The sequence below is a fragment of the Micropterus salmoides genome, unplaced genomic scaffold (genome assembly GCF_014851395.1).
Source record: "Micropterus salmoides isolate LMB-PRFRI ecotype aquatic unplaced genomic scaffold, ASM1485139v1 Ms_hic_scaffold_11, whole genome shotgun sequence".
NCBI classification, from domain to species: Eukaryota; Metazoa; Chordata; class Actinopteri; order Centrarchiformes; family Centrarchidae; genus Micropterus; species Micropterus salmoides.
In genome coordinates this window covers 25,319,834-25,345,259 of record NW_024040152.1, presented here as the reverse complement: position 1 = coordinate 25,345,259, position 25,426 = coordinate 25,319,834, and the positions used below count along the sequence as shown (strand labels likewise).

The 25,426-nt window shown below is 41.6% G+C and overlaps 1 protein-coding gene across 2 annotated transcripts; it reads right to left on the bottom strand.

The window, feature by feature from the left end:
* Nucleotides 1–1,362: 1,362 nt before the first annotated feature.
* On the bottom strand, nt 1,363–5,683 carry LOC119897924 (kelch-like protein 38). Of its 2 annotated transcripts, XM_038711971.1 has the most exons (5): nt 5,282–5,683; nt 3,081–4,301; nt 2,853–2,994; nt 2,625–2,730; nt 2,166–2,437 (listed from the first exon to the last, which is right to left on the bottom strand). In XM_038711971.1, the coding sequence occupies exons 2-5, from the start codon at nt 4,298–4,300 to the stop codon at nt 2,166–2,168; spliced, it is 1,740 nt and encodes a 579-aa protein (XP_038567899.1). In that variant the 5' UTR covers nt 4,301; nt 5,282–5,683. The 2 variants fall into 2 exon arrangements, with proteins under 2 accessions (XP_038567900.1, XP_038567899.1); XM_038711972.1 differs by lacking the exon at nt 5,282–5,683 and having other exon boundaries at nt 1,363–2,437; nt 3,081–4,300.
* Nucleotides 5,684–25,426: the final 19,743 nt, after the last annotated feature.

The following is a 25,426-nucleotide window of genomic DNA, read 5'->3' as shown; positions in this document are numbered from 1 at the left end:
TATTGCCAAAGCTATATATAAAGTGCATAAGGACAATTAATTTCATACACGTCATTAGATAAGGAAATAAAACAGCAAAAGTTGTTGTTGCTTACTTTGAGGGATCATAAAAGAAGATTGTGTATTTCTTTTCAGAGATCTGAATTACCTACATCTCTTCATATTAACACTAAATGCCATTTCTGAAAATAAATATGTGATTCTGGAGAAATCCAATACAATGACAAATACCACAATACAGCTAAGTTAGCAAAGTTGTGGGTTAGCAAACTTTCGCTACAGTTGCAGCTGCGAAGCTTACATGGAGAGAGGACGAGACGGCCCCAGAGCCAGCACACCAGCTCCAGACAGAGGTACTCACAACTCTCCTGCCATATAGCAAACATCACAATAACAGCATATCGTGGAAATAAGGTGAATGTCCCTGGGCAAGTCTTGGGCAATGTTACCAGACACAGAGATCATAGTTGGAATAGTGTTGTGTGGTCGACCACTTTGTTCTTTTCCCATTTAAAGCGCCAGGGCTGGTTACAAACACATGATTTATTTTTCAGCACACTCACTGAACGGACAACTGTATTTGACAAAAAGATGTGTATACAATTAAAATCACATACCCCACCTTAACCTAAATCATTGGTGATGTTCTGTCTTGCTTGGTAAACAGGCAGCTACATCTGGCTTTGATGTGCAGTACTGTGCCTGTCTCCCATTTTCCGGTTCATTGCCATGTGCTTCCTATATAAACAGAATCATAAAAAGTCAGCTGAGGTTTATTGTCACTCCTAGTCAGTATTGTAGACAGTATCTCCCCCTGTCACATGGAAGACTGGGGTTCGATTCCCTGACGGGGAGAAATGTTTCTTTGTTGCCCAGTGGCCTAATAAGGCGTCAGCCTCTGGAGCTGTGGGATTGTGGGTTCAAGTCCCACCTGTGTCGTTAGTCACCTAAGTTATGATGTCTGTACAGCCCCAGCATGCTGGGAACTACGCTGCGCTTTGTTAGTGGGCAGCATAAGCTCAGTCTGTGGGGATTTGGCTTGAACCTCAGACTGCACAATGGCTCCCCACTGGTCTTAATTGGGATAAGTTAAATGTGTGTGTGTGTGTGTGTGTGTGAATGATATTTAAGGCTGTTCTTTGTAAAAGGATACCTTTTCTATACTCTATACTTTTCTGTGCCCCCCTTGTGTGGATGGCAGGAACCTGTCTGGGCTTGTAAAGGTCTTGTGTGGACAGGAGCGTGAGCTGGGTCAAACATATGATGATGACACAAACAGGACACGTGCTGCTCAGATTGCATTTGCTGTCAACTGACACTGTGAAGACACAGTATACCGAAGAAAGATGGAGAGAGACCACATGTGAATCGACTTTTTATTGTAAAAATCAATTTAAGTTAAAACCAGAAGAAGCAGCAGAAAAACATCAGAAACCCTTTAAAAATGGTAGCATTGAATCCTAATAAATATACAATTTTATTATTTCAGCATACAGTAGATATGTATATGATGATACAGGACTTTGTTGTGCATTATATCATACAAGGGTAATTGGCCAAGAAGCTGTGAAAAAAATACAAAATTCAAAAATAAGAAAAATAGAATAATCCTAAATTTTAAACAAATTCCTTTTCATCACTGCATGGAAATATTTGGTAACAATGGTATCACAATAATGTATTCATCATTTTGCATTGAAGCTACAGACAGTGATCCCAAAGTTCACCAGACAGAGCAGCAGATTCAGACCTAACAGCTGAGCATAGCTTTGAATTGCACCACACAGTACACAGCCTCTGGATTTAAACATGACAAGTGAAATCTCATGATTTAGAGCAGGCCGAAAACAGCACTTTCACCCTTGGTGAAGTCAGACAGGTTAAGACGGGGCTGTGCAGCAGGATAGATTGTTTTCATGGGTTTGCTTGTTAAATAATAACATAGAAAAGACATGGAATATTGAAAGTAACAGGTATCGAAAGTCTTCTATATACACCTGAATATTTGAGTTATTGAGGTATGTATCAAGTCCATCCCTCATGAAAGCCTGAACAGTGGAGATCTGCTACAAAATGAAAGCACCCTATTTATAATTAGTAATTATTTCTGCATGAATACTTTTTGAATGACAATTGACTGACCTCAGCTATGATTTTGCCCATGTCTATGAGACATAGGTCAGAGTCAAGGAGCCGTGGTCAAACAGTTTATACGGCAGAGTCCCCTTAGATGTCCAAGTGTCTGTCTTTGGGTCATAGCACTCAAAATTGTCTGAGTCCTCAATGACGTCGTGGCCATTGACATAACGTCCGCCAATAATGTAGAGTTTGTTGTTGAGAACGGTGGCCGAGTGGTGCATCCTCCTCTCCTTCAGGTTGGCACACTTGATGAACCGGTTGGCTTTGGTGTCATATGCGATCATTCTCCTGGTGTATCCTGTGACAGGGGAGACATTCATTTGAGAGTGGCAGCATGAGTGGCTCAAGCTGAATGCAGTGATGTAACTCTACAATCAGATTCATCAGGAAATAAATCAATATTAATGAAGTACAACAAAATGAATACGGTTCTTGTTCTCTTTATAGATTCATTTCTCATTATTAGCCTTTGTCACTGCTATTACCTCCAATGATGTAGATTTTGTCATCCATTACGGCAGCAGGAGCAGACACATTCTTCACTGTTCTGTTGTCCATCTTAGACCACATGTTCCTGGCAATGTGATACACCTACAGAAGGGGAGGGGGAGCAGGGGAGAAGGGAAATAGATTCAGTGAATGAATGAATGAGAATGGATAGACTAATTAAAACAAAAATAGTGTCGGAGGGATTGATGAACATCGTGTCTTACCTGTATTATTCTGACTGGGTTCTGCATGGCATCCTCTCCACCAAACACGTAGATCCTCTGGTTAGTAGCAGCCACTGCAGGGTGCATCACAGCCTCAGGCATGGGTGCCATAGACTCCCATTGGTTGAACATACTGTTGTACCTGGTAGCATTATTGAGATATGTGTTAGTATCCGCAACCTTTGTGTGTTTTATGCTGTACGTGTAGATAATTACAGTCCACCTTACCTCTCCACACTGTTCTTCAGTCGTCTGTCAGGCCCAATGCCGCCCAGGACAAAGATGAAGTGGAGGTAGGAGACACTCTGGTGGGCGAAACGTGGCTCCAGCATGGGTTCTGTCATCCGCCACTGGTTGGTCTTGAGGGAGAGGGTGTAGACAGTCGTACTGACTTGGCTGCACTTTGTGTTTGTGATCAGGCCTCCGATAACATATAAGACACTGTGAAGGGCGACATAGGAGGCTTTATACAGGCGAATGGGCAGCTTGGCGAGCCGCTGCCACTTCTCGCTATTCTCATCAAAGACGAGGGCCTCCCTTGAGGTCTGCTCGTTGTTCTTTCTGCCTCCTACCACCACCAACATATCATGGTAGGAGTAACGCCTTGGTGCTACCCAGAGAGATTTGAAGTCAACCACTGTCCCTCCTATGTATTTTGTGCTGACAGAAAACATCAGGCGTCTCACAGATTCTATGAGCTCGATGCAGAGGGTCGAGGACTGGATCAGAGGGTCGTTAGCAATGAATTGGAAGAGGTAGGTGGGATGGATGTGGCGAAGGCGAACTTTCTTGAAAAGGTCACTTATGGCACCACGCCTAGATAAAGGATCATGGTGGATCCAAGCAACAAGAGTCTCAAACACCTGCTCCTCCTCCGCACAAAGACCATCATCCTCCAGGTATTCCATGAGCTCAGGTAAGGAGAGCTCACACAGATCCTCAGATGCTGACACATCAGAGAAGCTCTTCATTGCCATCTCCTTTGCTCTGTCTCTCAGACTGTTACAATTCATGATTTCAGCGAGTCTTATCATGCTCAAACAGTTGTCAGGGCTCAGTTGCTCCTGAAGGAAGCTTGAGCAGGCCTCGAAAATGCTGCCATATTGCAACATGGATGCCGCCTGCATCAGAGGCAGTACAATATCCATGCTGATACTAATGAGTCCTGTGTAAACATAGTCAATTATACTGCTCAGAATGGCTGATGGGATGCCCTTCAAGTAAATCTTGGTCTGTTGTCTCTCCAAGAAGTTGTTGCAGAACATGGCTCTGAAGTAGGGGCTGCTGGAGACCAGCACATTACGATGGCACGTTATCTCTGTGTTATCTGAACACAGTGACACATCAGTCAGGATGTTCTCCTGCCTCAGTCTGTTGAGCTGCTGCAGCAGGTTGGAGGAATGCTCCTTGTCTTTGTAGTGGAAGACTTTGTCTGCAAGTTGGTCCATTCTGAGGAGAGAGACCATGTTGCCATTGTCAAATCGTGTGATTTTCATGGCTTGTTATATTTGTTGGTTGTTTATTGTAATATTTGCAGTCACGTACTTTAACACAATTTCTAATTCAAGCGTTTTAGCTATGTGGTTGTTCACTTGGTGTCATTTGAGGGCTCGCTGTAAAATAATGTTTAGTAGCTACTAATGTGGAATTTTGTTTTCAATAGAAAGAGATGTACAACTATCATTCATGAGACATTTTCAAATTGATCATCTCCCACACTGATTAAAATCCCAGAATTGACAAGGGTAGCAAAACAAACCAAAATCCAAACACATTATCATACAGCCAGACTACATTACATTCAATACAGTCCTGCGCCATGTATCTTGGTACGCTTTCCCCAAAATCACAGCCTAAATGTATAATTTACAGATACACAAGTAATTTAAAACCTGTTCAGATTATACACAAATTTGTTATGTGGCTTTAGATGTAGCACTGCAGCACTCATTCTATGAACAAGGCCTACAGTATGCCTGTACGATTATTTTGGAGACTAGTTATCTAAGTAGGTTACTACAGAAAATCACGCACAGCTATTTCTTCTGCGTGGTTGTTATTCATTGTCATGGAACGAGTGGTGCTTCTGTTGTGTGATGGCGTTTTATGTAGAGCCTCAAAAATGTTTTTGTTTTCCTTTTGGCTTTTAAACTGAATGAATGTGACTGCAGCTTTGTTCCCCCTCCGCCGCATGCATTTGAGATGACTGCAAAATGTACTAAATAAAATGTATTCGTCTGCATTTAAAGCAACATAATACACAGTCTGTACTTGTGATTGTACTGCAACATGTAAGCCCAGTATAAAACAAGCTTATCTTTGATTAATATTTATCATACTTATTCAACGCCATGCCAACATCAAATATCAGACAAAGCAAGTTCAATGATCATGGCAGCGCAAGAGCCTTGCTGGAATACATCTCTTACCTGCTCCTCCTCTCTGTCTTTATGTTTTCTGGGGGTCCCGCTCTGTATTGAAAGCGCTCAGATCTCAGCAGCAATCTGATGTCTCAACATTTTTCTGCACTTTCTTCCTCTTTTCTCTCGTGTTGATGCTGTGTGACTGTATGTTCCAAAGGAGGCTGTCTCTTTGTAGGAGCGTGTTGCGTACTGTTTGTTGTTATGGTCTCTTTCCACGAGGCCTCTGTGTACATTCCTCCACTAAAAATAGAGCCTCTCGTTGGCAACACTGCTGACGACTCACATGTGACATGTTAGGGTGCTTTCTCAGTTTATGTGTGTCTCTATCATTTAATCTCTTTCTTTTTTCTATTTCTCTCATTCTTTCTTTCCCTCTTCTTCTAATATCATACTCACTTCAGTGTTCCCCCCTGATTCTTCTTTCTTTTCTATAGCTTGCATTCCTATTCACTCCATCACCTCTGTCTCTGTCTGGCACATGGTTGTAGCAGTAAAAACAGCACTGATACTTGATAACACTCATTTTGTTGGCTGCTTGCACTGCCGGCTGGCTGGTTGAAAACACGGAGATACAAAAACAGGATTGGGTTACTGTAGCACACAGAGATATGATCAAGTCTGCATATGAGGAAAAGAAGCAACCACATGTAAAACACACTGGCCTTGATTACTGACATTTAGTAAAGGTCAGATTAACCAAGAGGCTCGGGTTGATGGAGAATAATGAGAATAGTTCTACTCTGGCCATGTGATGTAGTTGCTAAATGTTTTTTTCATCATTTTTACAGATGGGATTCATCCTTTAAGCATAAAGAAATGTACTACGTCAACAAAAAAAGCTTAGGTTTCCAATGGTTGCATTAGTTAAGCTTATTTCTATCTCATTTGTTTCATGCTCCTTGAAACAGACCAAGCTTATTTACTATTGTACCAGCCTTCATGGAGTACATCCCACAAGGTGGCAATATGATTGTGTGCCCGTTCCTTAAGGCTGGAAAATTATCCCATCTCTCTGGGCTGACTCCCAAATGTGGGTGCATAAAAGCAACAAAACTAGAACGCATTTTTGGGCATCACAGATAGTGATGTGACATGTTTTTCTTGTACTCAGACTTGTTTACAGAGCCCGGCAAATCAGACATAAATAGCTGCTTGAACCACAACAACCACTAGAGTGCAGTTCAATGTGGATTGCACAACAAAATCACTAGCTTAGACCATAAACTACTTGTGCTTACAAGCCATCTATATGGACAGTTTGTCATTTTGTTGTTTGTGGGCTGCACTACAGCTAATGCAAGCAAAGAAAAACTATGTGATTGCATGAAGAGCAGTAAATAAATAAAATTTACAATAAATCAAGGCAGACTGAAAACACAAAATGTGGTATTGACAACTGAGGTTACAATATTCACACCAGTCTGAAAGCAGTGGAAAGCAGTCAAAACCAAACAGCACCATCTAGTGTTTGTGTCTACAATAAGTCATTTTGACAGTTGTGGAAAACCGAGCGTTTTTAATGAACTCTGTCATATTTTACTTTTTAGTGTGTAGTCAGGGGGTTATTTCAAAGTAAAATACACAGTAAACAGACTAGCTACATTGTAAGGTAATTAGTTGTTATACTTACAGGACAATCCTGACTGTATCATACAACAAAATGTCAAGAATGAATATCTGCTCTTTATGCATGATACTGACATTAAAAGTATCTCATCAATCTGTATAGTCAAGGGCAAAAGCTTAACTTGTTTACCCAGAAGACTGCGGTATAATTTTATAACCCACACTCTCACAGTCAAAGCTGTGATTGCATCCTTTAAAGTTAAGCACATTGTGTGCTATCTCTGTTCCTTCACCTTGACAAAAAGGACTCATTAATGTCTGCCTTTAGGCAACAACGTATATTAAAAGTTAAGGCTTTGGCACACAGCTTGCAGCAGTGCATTTTCATGCCGCAGCATTACTGTTGCCACCCACCGCTGGGTGCTGTGTCTTCATCACTAAATGATTATGTGCTCATAAGCACATGGCCTAATAGAGCCTATACCCATGGGTTTTAGATTTAACTGATTAGAATTGTGTGTGTGTGTGTGAAGGGCAGACAGTTCTCCTTGGTCCAATAAAAGACTATATGGAAGCAACATGGACAGTCAGTTCACATTGAGTCTATTTTCTATTCTGCACTTGACTTCATTTGATTGCGCTCTACTCAGCGCACAACTGAAGGTAATATTTTGTTTTGTATATGAAGCCCTTGTGTTTTTATTACTTATACGATCCCAATTTGTGAGCGGTATTTATTATTTAAAAGGATTTGTGATACATGGGCTTAAGAGTATTGGCTATGCATGAACTATGAACTAATCCCTGTACTAGCCCAGAAAATGAGTCCCTTTCATCTGTGTTTGCTCATTTAAGGCCTTTTTTCTTCGATCAATGTGAAAGTGAATGAGACCCTTTGTGTCAGAGCTGGTCAGTAGTATTCCACAGCCCATCACGGAAGAGTTAAAAACAATCAGTTATCATGCACACAATCATGACTCTTGAGATTATCGGCACTTTATCCTGCCCACACAAAAAACTATTGTGTTTTCTGTTTGACTCAGTATGGTGCTAGTTTCCATACCTCAATTATAAGTTTCTTCCTGAATCTCTTTTTTGTTCTGTGGTAAATCTGAGGCTTGGTCTGAAGTATAGTGGTTTGTCACTTTGTCTTGTCTGTTTAGATATCTTGTCCTGGCGCCGGGGAAGCGATTCCGCGCTTGACTAAGCTTGCAGAGACTTACAGCTCAAACAAGCCTTGTTTCCACTGCAGAGTCAAAGAAAACTAGCCAGGGCTGATTTTTTCATGAGAAAATATTATTAATGATTCTCCCATTGCTAATGGAGATGTATTATCTTAGCTATACAAGGTCAATATAACACTCTGAGTTGAACCATATTGTAGTAAAGCATCCCTAAGATTACAGTTCTGGTTGATTTGGCAACACCTGTGGTTACTACCTGTGGTGGTAATGATAAGAACATCCAAGTCATACAAGTTCAATTTGAAATTACATGTTTATTAATCACCAGGGCCAGCGGGGAAACATGCTATATACATCAGAATACAACAGAAGAAGAAGATGAGCAACTCACACAGCTTGCATGTACGCAAATATATCTCTTTTCAAAATGAAAAGCTGCTCTTTCAGACTACAGAATGTCATTATGTGAAACATGCACAAATTACATGCAATGTGTGGATGCACTGGTCACTGTCTGGAGAAATTTCATCCAGTACATGCACGCATTGTTTCTTGTGAATATCTTGAGCATTTGCATAGCACTTGAATCTAGCACAGGAATGGCGAACTTAGCCACTGACAGTGCACTGCAATGCAAAGTAGTTATAGAGAGGAAATTTCTGAGTGTAAATACATCTAATGTATAAAATATGACAAATGCTATCTGTGAATAGTTTGAAAACTTGGTTTCATCTAATGAAAATCTTAAAGATTATAACTTTAATATTATATGGCAATTCTTCTGTACAGCTTAATTTTCACTGTTAGTGAGTATTGATTTTTTCTTGTAAGTGGTGACTGGGAGTTGTTTACAGACTCACTGAGCTGATATGGCTCTGGCTCAGGTGTTCAGTACTATTTTGACATGTGGATTAAACATCACTTCAACTGAAACATTCAAGGTGTGGATGGACTATTATACTGTACTTAATTTGCCGGCGTAGACAGCTCTTAGAGCAGTTAACTGATGTCATATTGCATCTGAATCAAGGGTAGGATTGTGGATTTTAAGAAAACAGATGGAGATGAGAAATCTTCAGGGTCTTGCTGATACCCCTTTCAGACCAACATTACTGTATCCACTAGGTGTCAGGCCAACGTTATGCAAATTTTATAGTGGTGAAAAGCTGAATTCGTCCCCTGTGACTTTCAACAAGCTATCAAAGCTTAACTCACAATGAGTAAACACAACAGATGCATAAACTGGTGAGAATTCCCAAAAAGTTTAGCTATTTTTAGGCCAACATTGACAGAATATTTTCTATAAATACAAAGAAAGAAAATTAAGCCGTTAATCCACCCAGATATCTTCAAACTGTTTTTTCACTGCTAAAAACATGCACTCATGGTGTGAAATTTCAAATCGCTATTTACCCAGACAGAGATAGACAAAACAATTTAAACAGACAGTGAGAATCATGTGATTGCCTCTTGAGTCAATCTGCCGTGCGGTATTACTCCCAGGCGCTAAGAGATCCATGCCAGGCAACACTGAGTGAGAGCAATCTAGCTTTGATGGAGAGACGTCCACATGTAAATCAACAAAGTGTGTGTGTGTGGGGGGGGGGGGGGGGGGGGGGGGGGGGGGGGGGGGGCTACAGAGACATAGAGAAAGAGAGCAAGGTAGAGAGGTTTGTTGTGGGAAGGTAAGTGAGTGTGTGTGTGTTTCTGTACATGCACACATGCACAAGCAGGGATGAGGTCTTAAAGGGCTTACAGTTAGCTGCTTAAAATTCTTCTGATGTAATGTACTCATGCAGGACATGTTATTTGAAAAGAAAAAAGTGCTTTGTGGTAACAAAAAATGCAGTAGTAGTGGGGTAAATGTGTTGTGTTTACTCATTGTGCCCTCCACTGTAGCTCTCCCAAGGTTCCTCTTTTGCTGGTATGGCGGTCATGGCAGATACAGCCTCCCTTTATGTCAGCTCCATAAGAGTCAGAAGGTGGTAGTAGGTGGTTTGTGGATGGAGGAGGGTGTTTGTGGATATGTGTGTGCCTTCATGTGTGCTATATGTTGCTACATGTGTGGGAGGGAGAGGTGTGTGTGTGTGTGTGTGTGTGGTGTGTGGTGTGAGCGCGGGTGTGTGTGTGTACAGCAGATATTGATATTCTGCTAGCAGCAGAAGCTGAAGCCAATGTCTTTAAAGTGTCAGCCCTCAGCAACCAGCCAGGTGTACCCGAGGTTCAGACGAGAGAGGGCGGGCGAGGAAAGGGAGTAAAGGTTGGAAGGGAACAGGATAGAAATATAGAGAGAAAGAGATAGGCCATGAAAGACAGCAGATATACAAAGGCAGAGGAGATGAAGAGACAGACACAGAGAAAGGAAAGCTCTACAGAGAGAGAGGAAGAGAGAAACAATATCGAGATGGGAGGGAGAGAAAGAACACATGGGTGGGTTTTCTGGAGTTGAAATTACTCAGATGTCTTTGAAGGCCTCTATGGCTGCCTTCGTCCTGTGTATTCTGGGCATCAGGCAGACATAAAGAGAAACAGATGGACACAGGGGGAGTGGTGGTAGATGCACAGACAGTGGAAATATCAAAACAGAGCAAATGAGTGATTTTGAGGTGCAGCGAGGGTCAGTGAGTCCATGATAGTGCAAAAGAATAATCTGATCTTACCATATCTTTCTTCTATGGTATTTTGTTTTTTATTTGGTGCTGGCCTGGTGTGACCCCTCAGTGGTGGTAGTGAGGATAAGCATTACTTTTTTAATGTAGAATTTTATTTTTGCTGAAAGAAAACCTCAGCTCCCAGGTCAAGCTTACCATTTGTGATCTTACTGAGCTTCTCTCTTTGTGCTGAACTCCTTCTCCTCCTCATATCATCCATCTTTTCCTCTTGGTTTCACCACGTTATCATTCTCGCACCCCCCTCTTCTTCGATGCCTCCCCATCACTTCCTGGAAATTTGGTACAGTGCTCTACACCTCCTTCATTCCTCTCGCACACCCACACTCTTTCCTCCCCCTCATTGCCCTTCCTCGCATTTCTAAACACTGTCCACATTAATGGAATTTACTTTAGTGACAGATAATGCAGCTTGGAGATGATGACAGTTTTGACCGTGTCTAAGATGGCAGTGTTTTGTCAAACCAGATTTTTTTGGCAACCGGGTATGGATTCACTTAAAAGGAACTTCAGAAGCTAATCATTTAGTAAACTCTGATATAAGACTATCTGGAACAAACATTCCGAGAATGAAGCATGCCTGCTACTTGTGAAAGTACTCTTTTGCCTGAAATCTGTTTTGGAATGGCTGCATGATGTTACAGATAATGTTATGGCTCAAGTTCAGAATCCAAATACCATTCTTTACAATTGTCAACTGCAAAAACAATGTTTCAAGAGGAATAATAATTATTCATAATAATTAATAATTGCTCTGAAATGTTGTTCTTTTGTGCAAAGATTCAGCCTGCTTGGCCTCTGGAGCTGTTCTCAAATTTGTTTCATTGAATGTATGACTCCCACTGGAGGACTCTTGGAGGTTGTCCTGGCCAACCTCAGCGGGCAATTGGCTGACTTGGGAGGGTCGCCAGCTGATTCACCTGGGCCCCTGAGCTAGAAAAGCTGGCCCATGTATTTAGTCTGGTCTCTCCCTTCCTACAGCTTACATTCGTGCTGTGGCATCTGCTTTTGCACTGCAGCACATCTGCGTTGCCTTCATTGTTAACATTGCTGATTCCTACACCTCATTGTTAATTTGTGTTATCTTTAGTTTAATAAATTAAACTTGTTTTAAGTAAATCTCTTGCGAGGACTACCTCCTTGTCACATTCCCTGAGCCAGTTTTTATCATTGGACCTGTATTAGCAGTTTTGTCCCATCTGCAGTCTGGTCTATTTCCTCCTGACCTTAAGTGTATAACTGAGGATTATGAAGCTGGAAAACAGCACAGATAATTGGTATTTATCCACTTTAATTGTATTAGAATATCTGAACAGCACCATTTGTGCTGAGCTAAATGCCAGTTTCCAACCCTAAAAGTGCTTCTTTTTTTTTTTGTTCCATCGACCTGTAGAGTTAGCCCTGACCTTGACCCGCGGTGGGAAAGAGGCCCTTTGTTGGTTAAGATATGTAAACATGTTTGCATTGCTGCTTTTAGCCACTAAAACTGAACAATACTTCTTTTCAAATGCATTTCAAACCGATGGAACAGTATCTAAATGTGTTGCTCACAGATAAGAGGTTTTTGGGTTGAGATTTCTAGTTTAAACTCTTATATAAAATCACAATTGTTTGCCTATGGGTTACTGAGGGCAAATATTGAAAACATCTTTACCCGTTTTGTTATAAACAGTCTATATAAGACTTAACCTCAAACAACATCCATGTCTTCTAGAAATTGGTTGCAAATAAACGCGTGTTTAAACCTATATACTGTAATATAAGTGTATATTTATACCGCATTTTCAAAAACAGAGGTTCACAAATTGCTTAATGAGAAAAAAACAAAAGATTGATAGAATAAAAGTTTGAAAAAAGAAAATCACAAAAGGATTAATTAAAGGCTATCTTTATAATAATATACATTAGGCACAATAAAATAGACTAAAAGGAGCTATATAAGTTAGGTATAGACCTGATTTAAACATATATAAAAGGAATCAACCAGAGTTCAGGCACCATGTGCAAAGGCTGTCTGGTCTTTAGATTTAAGTTTACTTGGACATCTTGGTGAGATCATTGTAGACATAGTCAAAGGTAGAATGTTTTTAAAAGTTTAGCATTCTTCTCTGGGGCTGTGGCATGTAATGCATGATATGTTCAAATTAAAACACAGATTTCAAAACTCACTTACATCCCAAGTTAATGAGGGTGAAAGTCAACTGTGTCCAGAGCATTTGGTCTTTATTAGAAGTCGGGTTCAGAATTTGAACACGCTGGAGGTGATTTATTGAAGACTGACATACTGAATGTAAATGTATGTAAATGACAAGTATATTACAATAATATCCAGTCTGGTACAAAGGCATGGGTGTCATGACCTGACAGAATGGATTTTTCTGAGAGTTTAAGGAATCATGACTCTCAATTTTGTAATGTGATTGTGAGATTCTTTTATCTATTATTAAAATTATAAGGTTTTGGGTCTCCATCTGTAGATGTCATGAAAAAAAGTTGCTGAGATCATTTGAATTGAAAGCGGAAGGCACTGACTGATGCCTAAGCTCCCTCTCACTTCTCTCCCGCTTGACGCATCTACGGTCCCTGTCTAAACCTACCGTGGTTTGAATTCCCTTTTGACAAACTGGCCTCCGTCGGTCTTGTATGTGTTCGGTCCTGGTCAAGCCGTGTTCACTGAGAGGATGCTAAGCTCGGTTTCCTTGCCTATTCACCCAGCTCTGGTTCTGGTGACCATTCCAGCACTGCTCCTCTCCAGCACTCCCCCCCTTGGTCCAATAAGTGATGCAATTTGTCAGACCTCCAGGGAGCTTGACAAACCTGACAATGGAGTCTCCACTCAGCCGAAACTCAGCTAACCATTGTACCTAGTGTGATAAATGGTAATTTCAGGGTAGTGTCATAGCTAGAAAGACAGTTATCGTTGGCAGAAACATTGTCAGCAAACCTTACGTTTTCTTCTTCACACAACAACTTCTGACACTTTTTTGTGTGTACAAATGACAGTACGCTTGTTACCTCGCTATCCTTTGAGTGTGGTCGCTCAGAACAGGTATGCTTTGGCCTTTAGATGTGATTAGACAACATTTAGGATGAAATGGTTTGTCCATGCATATAGATGGGTCGCTAGGGGTAGAGAGGTGGGCCATGTGCTAACTCCCGTTTGACACCCTGGGCTGCTTGCTTGCAGGACAGGGAACCAGGAGCCCTATTTAGAGTGAAGTAGTAGTAACATTTTTTGCCCAAGTCTGAAGTCCAGTGCCTAGCAAGGTTAGCACAGTCCCGTATTAATGCAAACAGGTGCACACAATTCTAATTTGACTATATAGGGCCAACAGCTTTCTGTTCTAAAATATTTGACATATACATCACATGTATGTTTATGCATTTTTAGAGACAGCTTTTATGAATATAGTATGGTACAGTAAGGTAAACTGTAAGTACATGGGACAAACAATACTAAATGCCCAGGCATTTCATCTTGAGAGGTTATTTAGGTAGTGCAAGAGGAAGGCCTCCCCTTGTTGCCACAAATTATGACCATTGTCCTTATTTCAGGTTAATAGATAAACAGAGCAACGCTGGTCCACGGTAATATCTCCCTAGTTAAAATTGAACAAATGTGAGCACGATGGGGACAAGGGGGTGCATTATTAAAAACAATCAGTCAGTCAGATTGCAACTCACACTCTCAGCACACTGCAGCCCGCCTAAAGCTGTACGTGTCTCTGTGGAGCCCCTGATATTGAATAAAGACATACCACACTCACAGAAAATATCTATGCTTTAATATGTAGCAGCGGTAGAAACCTTTCTTTCCCCACAAGGCACTAGATTTGAGTGTGCCTTATCCCATACTTTGATGGCCTGGTCTACATGGAAACGGAGATGAGAAGAGTCTCCTATCTGGATTCGAGGAAAGATTATGCAGGGTGTGGCAGACCAGTACACCTTAACAGCTCAGGTCTATTTTCACCCGTCGTCTGCTTTCTGAATAGATGTTTTTTCAGTGGCACCTAACCTGTACAGGTTTTAATGCAAATTTGGTCAACTCCAAACTATGTGATTTTACTTAATGCTAAACCATTAGAGTAACTAAGGAGAGTGTTGCCAGACATGAAATAGCCCACTCAGAGCCATATAAAAGCAGTCTATTTAATCTGACATGGGAAGGAGCCTCACTCTCCCTCTTGTGTTATGTAGCTGAATATGAGTGCAACAAGAAAAGCTTCGGGTCCTAAATTCACTTCTAGTATTAGTAAGTTTAGGTGAACCAAAAACCAGGGTTACAATAATGAAAAATAATTTGGATGATGTGTGTGACGGGGGGCAAGAACAGTCACCCCACTCGGGTCTACAGGGTACCAAACATGCAACTTGACCACAACGCCAAGAACCAGGCTGAGTATGCGCTCGTCAAAGCGCATACTCAACCCTAGTGACGGTGATCCGTCACAATGTGACATCAAAAGTTTTTATTTATATGAACAGATGTAAGTGTCAGCAGCTGTATGGATGAGGAGGAGGGGCAGATTTATTAGGAATACAATCAACCTCTATGTCGAGGAAAACCACCCACATGGTGCAAACTAGTCCAAATTATTAAAATCGGCCACCCAGTTAAATAAAAAGAAGCCCAATTGGATGGGAAACAGCCCAATCTGAAACACTGCACATGGGTGGAACTGACCAGTTTGTGTGCACTGGTTGTACAGACCAGAGCTGTTTGTACCTCAGATTTTTCTTGACACAATATGGTGTTTAGCAATAAGGATTTAAAACTGGATGAAACTGACATAAGCTACATATATGCCCGCCCAATAAGAAAACATCCTCGCTGACAGCTGATCTAAACCACTGATCCCCAGTCCACACTGTACTGACGGTTTTCTTTCCAACCAACCAGTTAATTGCATTCACCTTGTGTCCCAGGCCTAAAACAGTCCTTCATTAGTTGTTCAAAATGAAAAACCAGCAGGATCAGGATTGAAGAGCACCAATCCAAACTGTTACGGCCTCTCCCTCTCCCTCCCTCTCTCTCTGTCTCTCCTCCCGACCTGTAATCCAGCGATCAGTTGTCCAGGCAACAGCACTGGCTACCGTTCTTCCACGTGCACAGTACTGCCGGGTCAGGATGAATGTGCCTGGAGGGGGCACTGCAAATCACCTATTGCACCCACTGGAGACCCCCATAGAAATCCTGAGTATAAGCCTGCCCTGCGGGTTTTCTCCCAGCAATGGTGCAACACCTCTGTGTGTTATTAGTGTTCTGCAGTGAAAGATCTCTGTTGTTACAGAGCTGATAATTGTTTCACCTAAAACAGATCTTAGTGGTGTGTATACAAGCCGAGTGTATGTCATTCTTGTTAATTATGCCGCTTTGTCAAATTCGTGGTTGGAATGTGGAAAGGTGAGTCTGTGGAAACAACATAGAAGAAAAAAAAACACATATGTGTAGATGCACCTTTACTGTGACTCAACAATCATGTGCTACATGAAAAATGCACACATACAGTGTCTGCTTTCCTACATTGCATCAACAACACTCATCAGGCTCACAGCTGTTGAGGAATTAGCTCATAACCTTGTGCACTGCAGCTTTTAGGCTCCTTCATAATCTCTCCTGCAAACTTTGTGTGAACTCTGGTGCATATAATACCTTCATTCAGGAGTCAACAGCATGTGGACTAGAAGCACAAAGCAGGGTTTCTAAAATGTTTTTGTGGCATTAACTGCCAAATAAATTCTCAGTGTTGGGAAGATTTTGTTTCTTTCTTTTCTTTTCCTGATCCTGAAGCAGGGGTCAGGGAGCAGCCTCTCTGGGTGTGGACCCTCTATATATAGGTAAATGTACAGCATATATAGAAAACAGAGAAAAAGGAGGACAAAATATAGTTATAACACTTTATGATATCTTCATTAGACAACTGTAAGTGTGAAATCTTAGGGAACCACTTCAACATGACCCAAAGTGCTGTCAGAACCTGTGTCCAAAATTGTGTTATACCTACATGAAAGGAATTTAGGCATAAATCAAGTAAATATAGATACACATTATTAGTCACTGACAGATAAATGTTTTGTACTTACATATGTCTGCCATTTTTTAAACATAGGTTTTAATGTGAATCAGCATATTAGGGTAGAGTCAGCTTGGTCACTTTGGCAGTGGAACCAACTTTCTACTGTGAATGAAATTCGATTGGAAATAAAAGTGCTCTTTTTTTTTTTTTTACAGAGTGTCGACTTTGTCACCTTCCCCTCCTACTGTTTGTTTCTTTATCTGAATCCTCTCTGACTGTGATCATAAGGGAAGCTGCTTTTAGTTGTCAAACAAAAACAGATGCATGGTGCCTGATCGAAATGACAAACTCTTGTCAACAAACACTGAGAATGTTCTATTTTCCACTCGGGGGTGGTTAGAGTATATTTCCCTCCAACAAAATGACACAAAAGAAAATAAAGAATCTGTCATGGAGCGATGGCTGAAATTACAGTCTTGCAGTTTAATGAGAAGTGGAGACATAATTTGGCAGTTTACTATCCAATGAGCTGGTTTCACAGACAAGCACCATAAGTGGCTTTATCTGTTTATGCACAGGAATACATTGTGGCACTTGTGTATCCCTTGTATAAGAAGAGAGAGTGAACATTTGGAGTTTAATGGTGTGTCTGTACAGCCTACAGTACACACACATGAACAAAACCCTTTAGGGCCTCTTTTCTATATTCGTGTAATTTAGATAGCTTAAACATTACAGGATTGCAAATGTATTTTATGTCGCTCTGAAAAGAACTCGGTGAGTTCAGCTCCCTCTACGTCTCTTCTCTGGCATTGGTCTTTTCAGCAGAATGGGATCTGACACTTGTATCAAGGTCCACACTCTTCGCTAACTCCACTCACAGTGATTTGATTTGTGTCACTTGGTGAATCCTTTTTTTTTCTTCTTCCCACTGTTCTGTCACTCTGTGCCAGACCTGTAAATACTCATCCTGATCTCGAATAGCCCGACAGCCGCCCAAGATAATCCTGCAGCCTCGCAGAGGAGCGAAGAAACTGTGTAGAAAAATCCGCTGGGATAGAGTGACGGTTGGAAAATTCCCACTGACTTCTTTTTCTTATTTATCTTTGTGACAGTGGGTCCAAAGAAGGGGATGAGAAAGAGAGAGAGTGTGATGTGGTGTGTTGGCCCTGCGTGTTAAAGGGAGGCTGTGATCGTGACTGGCAGTAGGGAGACAACAGCGATGGAAAGGAACGGCGGGGCCAGAGATACGAGCTGCGCTGGTAATGCATGTCACATCGATGAGGCCACGCCAAGAGAAGTTGGGAACGGGGTCAGTTCCACATCCTCTCCCAGTATCTCTGCTTGGGGCTCTAACTCCTGTTTTCACTACTGTCATTTGTTTGGTCTTTCTGTGTCTCTGTATTCGTCTTTTCTTTCCCTCTAAACGGCCTCTACTTCTCTACTCTTTCTACAACGGACACTATTCTTCTGTCACCCTGTCTTTGTTTCTCTCTTCCCTGAGTCTCTCCAAACTCTTTACAACTCACTAGTATGCTCTGGACAAAACTTTTTCTCGTAGAGGGAATGAAGTCAGAATTAACCAAGGCCCCTTTAAAGCCTGTTTGTGCTACACAGATGATGGAGCTGTCACTTTTTATTCTTAGGATTAGGCTGCATGGGTTGTGTTTTAGTTCTCATTTGTTTCAGCTTGTTTTTTTTTAAAGCAGATGTGTATAGTGAGAAGTTGTCTTTTGATACCTAAGAGCATTTCACAAAAATTTAGATAAGCTTGTTTAAGTTTCTTTGCATGATTTTTTACATTTGCTTAAGAATCTGAAAGCTTCTTTCACACCACTGGTGATAATCTACACTTGCATTGTTTATTTTGCACATACACTCCCTCACACCCACAGAGTGCCAGGGTGGCATTAGTCTGGGTGGGCAACACCAAGGTGTCCAAAATCTCTCTGCAGCCCACTGCTCCAATGAGCTGAACAGAGGGGCTTAGGAAGAAAGAAAACAGTGCTAATCATTACCCACACCCTCACCCACCGCCCTTCCCTTTCCTCTTTGCTCCTTCCTCTCATTAAAATAAGTCAGAGAGAGCTGGCCTGCATACTGATGCATTGTTAAGCACTCTTAATTGAACTTGAGGATTCTTAATGTGCCATCATTCAAATACTTAGTCCGAATTGCCCTCTGTGCTGAATTTATTTCCACCTCCTCCACTGCACGTCCATTCAGCTTTTGGTGGAAGGGAGGAAGGGCTCTGTGGCAGATTTGTGATGTGCGGGCACGGAGGAAAAGGACATTGGCTCTTTATACAATAGTGGGAACAAAAGCATTCACTTGGTGCCAGCTGGGAGTTTCATCATCAGCACAGGAGAGAGAGAGGGCAAAGGGAGAAAGCAAGAGAGAAAGGAAGTAGTGGGAAAGCAAGCAAGAGAGTTAAAAAAAAAAAGTTATTGGACTAGATGGGCCCGGGTGACATCAATAGCATCCCAAGCAGGGCCGCAAATTAGCCGCGCGAGAAGCGGCGCAGCATGGGAGCCGACAGCTGGGGCCCCGTGCGCAATGCCACCAGGGGATTAGCAGGGTTTCAGGATCTGACACAGAAGGGATGAGCGTCATGGGCAGAATAAAGAGCAACGCGGGGATTAGAGAGCTTCCCGACACTCCACCAACACTCATGAAGGGCTTAAAGGGCTATAGATATCATTAATGAATGGACAGAGGGAGAGACAGAGGGAAGAGGAGACGAGGTTGGGGGGGGGTCTTTTTGCTTTTATTCATCCTGACCCCCCTACTCTGCCACTCAGACTTTTAATGATCATACATTCCACGTACGTACATTAAAAGTCAATGAGAGGCGGGCCAAAGAGGCAAACTGCCTGTGTGTTGATCATTCAAAATAACACATAGCACACCAGACAGAGATGGCCGGCTCTGACTGGTGTATGTTCAATTCATGCCACCCTCTGAAGATTAGGCCTGAATTATTCATCTGAAAGTCGTGGCGAAAATGCCAAACATATATTTGAATATTTGTATGCTTTTGTGTGAGTATACTGGAACAACAAGATAGTATTCATTTTTGGTGTGCATGTGGGTGTTCTGCCGGGATATGTGTAGGTATCAAATTCTGCATTCAGATGTTGGGTATGGGGTGATTTGAGGGGCCACAGGGCTGTGTCTTGTTTTATAAAAAGGAAATTGCAGAGTTTTCTCTTATAAACAGACCGTGCCTTCAGATAGGCACAGCCCCACCAGCCTGTCTACACGACTACTGCAGGGATTTGACACCAAGATAACCTTTGTTCTTGTAACGCACAACACACCAAAGATGAGACAAACTCGAGGAGCTAATATGATTTTGGAGAAAGCCACGCACAACTGAAAGTTTGCAGAATATCAGCACAATCTGTGAACTTAAAAATACCCCTGTGTAGCCCTTTCCATGATAATGACATTGCCTCTGAGCCAAATGCGATATCCTGGACAGGAAGGCATGCAGCGATAAGTCTGCCTGTTGTTTAGGAACATGGAGTTATCATCTTCCTCCTCCTCCAACTTCTCCTCCCCGCTAGAACTCTGTGTGCAGCACTAATGGAGTCTTTATCATGAAAGAGTTAACTACTTATCACTGGTTGGCTGCTACGGATTGCTGAAGGGGCAGAATGTTCTTTGATGAACTTCAGTCAAAGTTTAATGAAAGCAAATTTGTGTGCATGGTAAGGCCTTGGCTTGCTCCTTTGGTGGTGTCTCAGTCTGTGGGTACAGGATAGGTGTTTTTCGGGACAGAAGGTGCTGGAACAAATGCAAGCCTATGACAGAGCTCTGTCTGCTTGCGTATGTATGTGTGTGTGTGTGTGTGTCTATCCATCAGAAAAAGATATACATTTTGTCACGTCTGAGGATAAAAAACAGAAAGATCCTATGTGGAGCCTTTACTTTTATTAACTTCTTCACAGCGTGGACTTCCCTTCAGCACTCTCAGTGCGCCCAGACGACCCACATCCAGTTGTTTTGGAAATGAATCATTTGGTGCACTGGACATAAACTGATCGAGTCCTGCTGTGTCAGAGAAGCCACTCCTTGTCCTTGTGTACAATATCCCACCATTGTCCTTAGAAATCCAATGAAATCCCCAGGAAGGGTGTGCGTGCCCCTTCTTTTCTCTCGCCTCTGAACCAAGAATGTATAACCTGTTGTAATATGCCTGAGATATAATGCTTTGTATATGAAGTTGTATTAATTTACTGTACTTCTTGTATCCTGATTGATGTTACACATTACGCATTGCCTTGTTGCAATTATTGTGCTTCTGTGCTGCACCACAACATCGTAGTATTCTTGGTGACAGGTGCGTAGTAGAAAAAAAGAAACTTGGCTTGAACTTAATTTACAAGATGAAACTCTCATAAGTCAAACATTGCAGTACCAATAATGATAGTTTTCTGTAATTGCAATGATCATAGCGTAGGTGATTAAAAAACAAAATTATTCGAAAGCCACAATGACAAGGTGTAGAAATTTTAATGCAGCTTAATTGCTTCTTTGTTGTCAACACAATGTTAAAAATGGAATCTGGAGCTTTGTTGATAATGAATCTCAAACTCAGACCTTAAACTGAAGCAATAGTATTGTTTCAGAGCAAACACTCAGGCTTGGGAAAGCACTGGCGTAGTCATTACTGCCTCCCATTTTCACATTGAGATTTTAATCATGGGCTACAGTATTTCTGACTGATGTGTGTACGTGAGTTTGTGTGTGTGTGTGTGTGTGTGTGTGTGTGTGTGTGTGTGTGTGAATTATGTGTACACACATATATCCATGCCACATGAGGGGTTGTAATACGTCTTCATAATTAGTCTCATAATTATAAGGCAATAAACTGCAGTACACATGGGAGACTGATCCATCTCTGGGATACTTCAATTACCTAGCTAAGATGTGTTGTTGTGACAAATCTACAGAAGCAAAGTGGAGCTCTGCACTGTTTCACTTAAAACAACATGCAGAGCACAGGCTTAGTTCAGGTTTGTGTTTACAAATGTGTGTGGGATGTGAAAAATGTGTCAAAACAAAGGGTTTCCATGGAGTAGTTGGCCTGTTTCTTATGTGGACTTGGTCTTAGAACCAAATAATTCCCCCAATTAGATTTTAAATTCCAGTCCTGTTGCCACTTCATTCTCAGAACATCTTTCCCCCCAAAGGCTGTCTAGACTGTGCAATCCCAAGTCTTCAAATGCTGATGCACAACAGCTTGTCTTCGAGTTCTCGGCAATCTGGTCGATGTGGTGATATCACACAGCCGCTGAGTGAGTCAAAATTGGCTTTGCCTCCATTAGCTCCAACAGTGCCTCATTATCAGCAGCTAACATCTCGCCTGCAGGGCCAGACCTCTGCTACTCTGCCACCCACTAGTTCCATATCACACACACACACACACACACACACATGCATGAACACACACATACACTCTAATACTTCCATCTCCATATCTTTGATTAAGCCAGCAGGATGTTCAGGTTGCTACTGAGCACACCTGCTTTCATAGCAGACACCCACAAAGGATGATGGGATGTTCATCAGCTGGAGATGGCATAGGAAATCACAGGTCTTCCCATTGGTGGGCAGCTGGGAGGCAGCTGGGAGAGTGGATGTGGTGAGGTTTTGTGACGACAACATGACAGTGGAAATAGCAGTGATTTAATATGAATGAACAAGTTTATTAAACACTCACACACACATGCACAATACATGTGCACAGAGCAAAGGCAAGTGTGCTTAAATTAGCCGTACACACACATGCACGCACAACTACACACATCGATGGTCACAGTCTGAATATAGATGTCATGCCTGCAAGTCATACTCCTGCAAAATAATGGGTCAGTGATTCTTGCCCAAATCTATACTTTCTGTTTAGGTTATTTGGATTCCCAGACACAATGTCATGGACATGTTAATGTCTCTGGTCAAAACTAGACTTTTGTCATCAGTTCAGAATTAGGCTTAAACGTTATTTGTGTAATATTTAGGAGGATCTATTGACAGAAATGCAATATAATATACATTATTATGTTTCCAGTGGTGTGTAAAGACCTTACATAATGAACTGTTATGTTTTAATTACATAGCAAAGAGTCATTAATATCAACATAAATCGCGGGTCCTCTTACATGGATGTCGCCATGTTGCGCCGCCATGTTTCTGCAGTTGCCCTAACGGTCAAACGGCTCTACAGAACAAGTCGGAAGAACAACTTCACAACTTGGGAAATCTGAGGTGCACATGAACGAACCGTAAGCCACTGGTTACAATTTGCAACCTTCACCACTAGATGCCACTAAAACTTAAACACTGAACCTTCAAAACCTCAGCAAGCAATCACTGGTCATTGTTGAACTTATTTTAAACGAATAGCTACTTTGACATTTTGGGGAATATTTGCTTTCTTGCAAAGAGACAGATGAAAAGACTGGTAGCACTTTCATATCTTTTTTGTAAATATACAACTACAGCCAGTTGCCTGTTAGCTTAGCTTAGCATAAAGACGAGAAACTGGAGGAAACAGCTAGCCTGGCTATGTCTGAAGGCAACAAAAGCCGCCTACCTGCACCACTAAAGCACACTATTTTGTATCTGGTTTCTTTAATTTGTACTAAATCAGTTTCCCCCAGTTTCCGTTTTTATGCTAATCACATGCTGGCTATAGCTTCCTATTTAGGGAACAGACATGAAAGTGGACCTGTCTCCATGTGTTTGCCAGACAACCAGCAGAGACTCCAGGAAATCACTGCACCCAGTCAAGAAATAGTCCGGTGCATAACTCCCTCTAAAACCACAAACTGTCGTTGTCAGACTTTTTGTGGTGATTAAACAAACGAGGTATAACTTGATAATTCATGAGCTTTAGAGGTGCTGGTAGGAGGCAGATTTTGTTATCTTGGGACAGAACCATGTTAGCTGTTTCCCCCTCTTACCAGTCTTTATGCAAAGCTAAGCTTACTGGCTGCTGCACGTGAGAGTGTTATCACTCCCCTCATCCTCTCTGCAAGACAGCAAAATTGCTTTAAGGTTTTGGTAGAACAATGCAGTAAGTGCAAGCACCTGCTTGTGGGTTCCTCCTCACAAATGATGATGACTGTAGTTGGTCAAGAGTTTCGTGAGGCATGCAGGAGGAACAGCACTTTTCTAAACCTCTCCAGTCATCTAAAATCTGCAATTCATGATCAGACATAGCACAAAAAGTTAAAATGTCAGTGTCACAGCCATAATCCTGAGACTACTCAAAATAAGATTAGCAGAATATAGGCAAGAAGGAAGCAAAACGGCCAACAAGGAATGAATGAGGCAAGAAACGGGCTGGAAAGCACACTATATTGGGTTACCTGAAAAGGGCACATGAAAACACAGCTCTGGCAATAACAATTAAACTGACAGTGCACAGGAGCAAGGAACAAGGAATTAAAATTAAAGAAGAGCAAGAATGTTGATAAGCACTAATTTGATTCCCTGGGATCTGGGAGGAAGGTTTGAAAAGACAGCCATGAGGGTAGGCTCTATTAATTTCCAAAAAAAGAGACTCCCAGAGGATTATGACTCTTGCTGCCAGGTGAAGCACACTCCACGCACAGAAACTGTGTGGCTCCTTTGCCACTGTTTTACGAGTCTAAGCTGGTTATTTATTTAGGGATTGTATGTTTAACGTATATAAGTATATATTGGGTTATGGAATGTAAAAGTATTTCCTTTAATTAGATATTCAGGCTTTAAATATAACACAAGCTAAATTCTATGTAAAGCATTCAAATACGAAGAGGCAGAACAGAAAAAACAGGAAGAACAACAGTGAGTGAGAAAAATAAAAAGGCCCACAGCTGTATAATTAGCATGAATGGAATAGCTTAAATTGTAATTTTTCTATGTTGAACGTCTGGTGATGCACACAATGTTAGTTGTTCAGTATAGCTGGAGATGCAGGGCAGGATATCCTGTGATAACTCAGGATATGATGAATGTTGATAGCTATTGAATCAGCCTGCCATAAATAATTGAAATGACAAACAGGTCAGACTGCTTGAAGGCAACAATTCTCAGTCGCTTCTCAGTTCAAGTATGAGGGTTTAATAACCACTGTGGTTTCTGTTCCCTCTCTCAGGTCATAGCTCAAGCCTCCAATCCCTCTCTGTCTTTCTTTTATTCATTCATTCACCCATCTCCTTCCAAAGAAACAAGGTCAGTTTGTTGAAAGTTTCCCCAGGCCCTTTCTTGTTGTCTGGCTCTGCTTATGTAACCCAGACAGCCCTGGCTGACCAGACACCACAGCTCAAACTCAAATAGGGCCTGATTACATTCTGACAAGCTCCTCATCAGCTCCTGTTGTCTAAGAATGTAAACTCTTCAACTAGACACATCGATCAAATCAAAGATATTCTTACACCGTCTCACAAAAGCTATCCTCACACATGATGTCTTGTATCTTCACCCAGCCTGACTTGCTACTTTGGTATTCTTGTTTCCTTGTTATTTCCTTTCAACCATCACGATGTCTTTGCAGCTTTACCTTCACAACTTACTGCTCAGTCCTATGAAACCACATTTGTCTAGGAGAGTGAAAGAAACCACAAAGGAAGGAAGGGAACAATGGCCTCCTGCTTGTAGGTGTGGTAGAATACAAACTAAATGTACTTGTTGTGCAGTAGCAGGTGAAGCACAAATAGA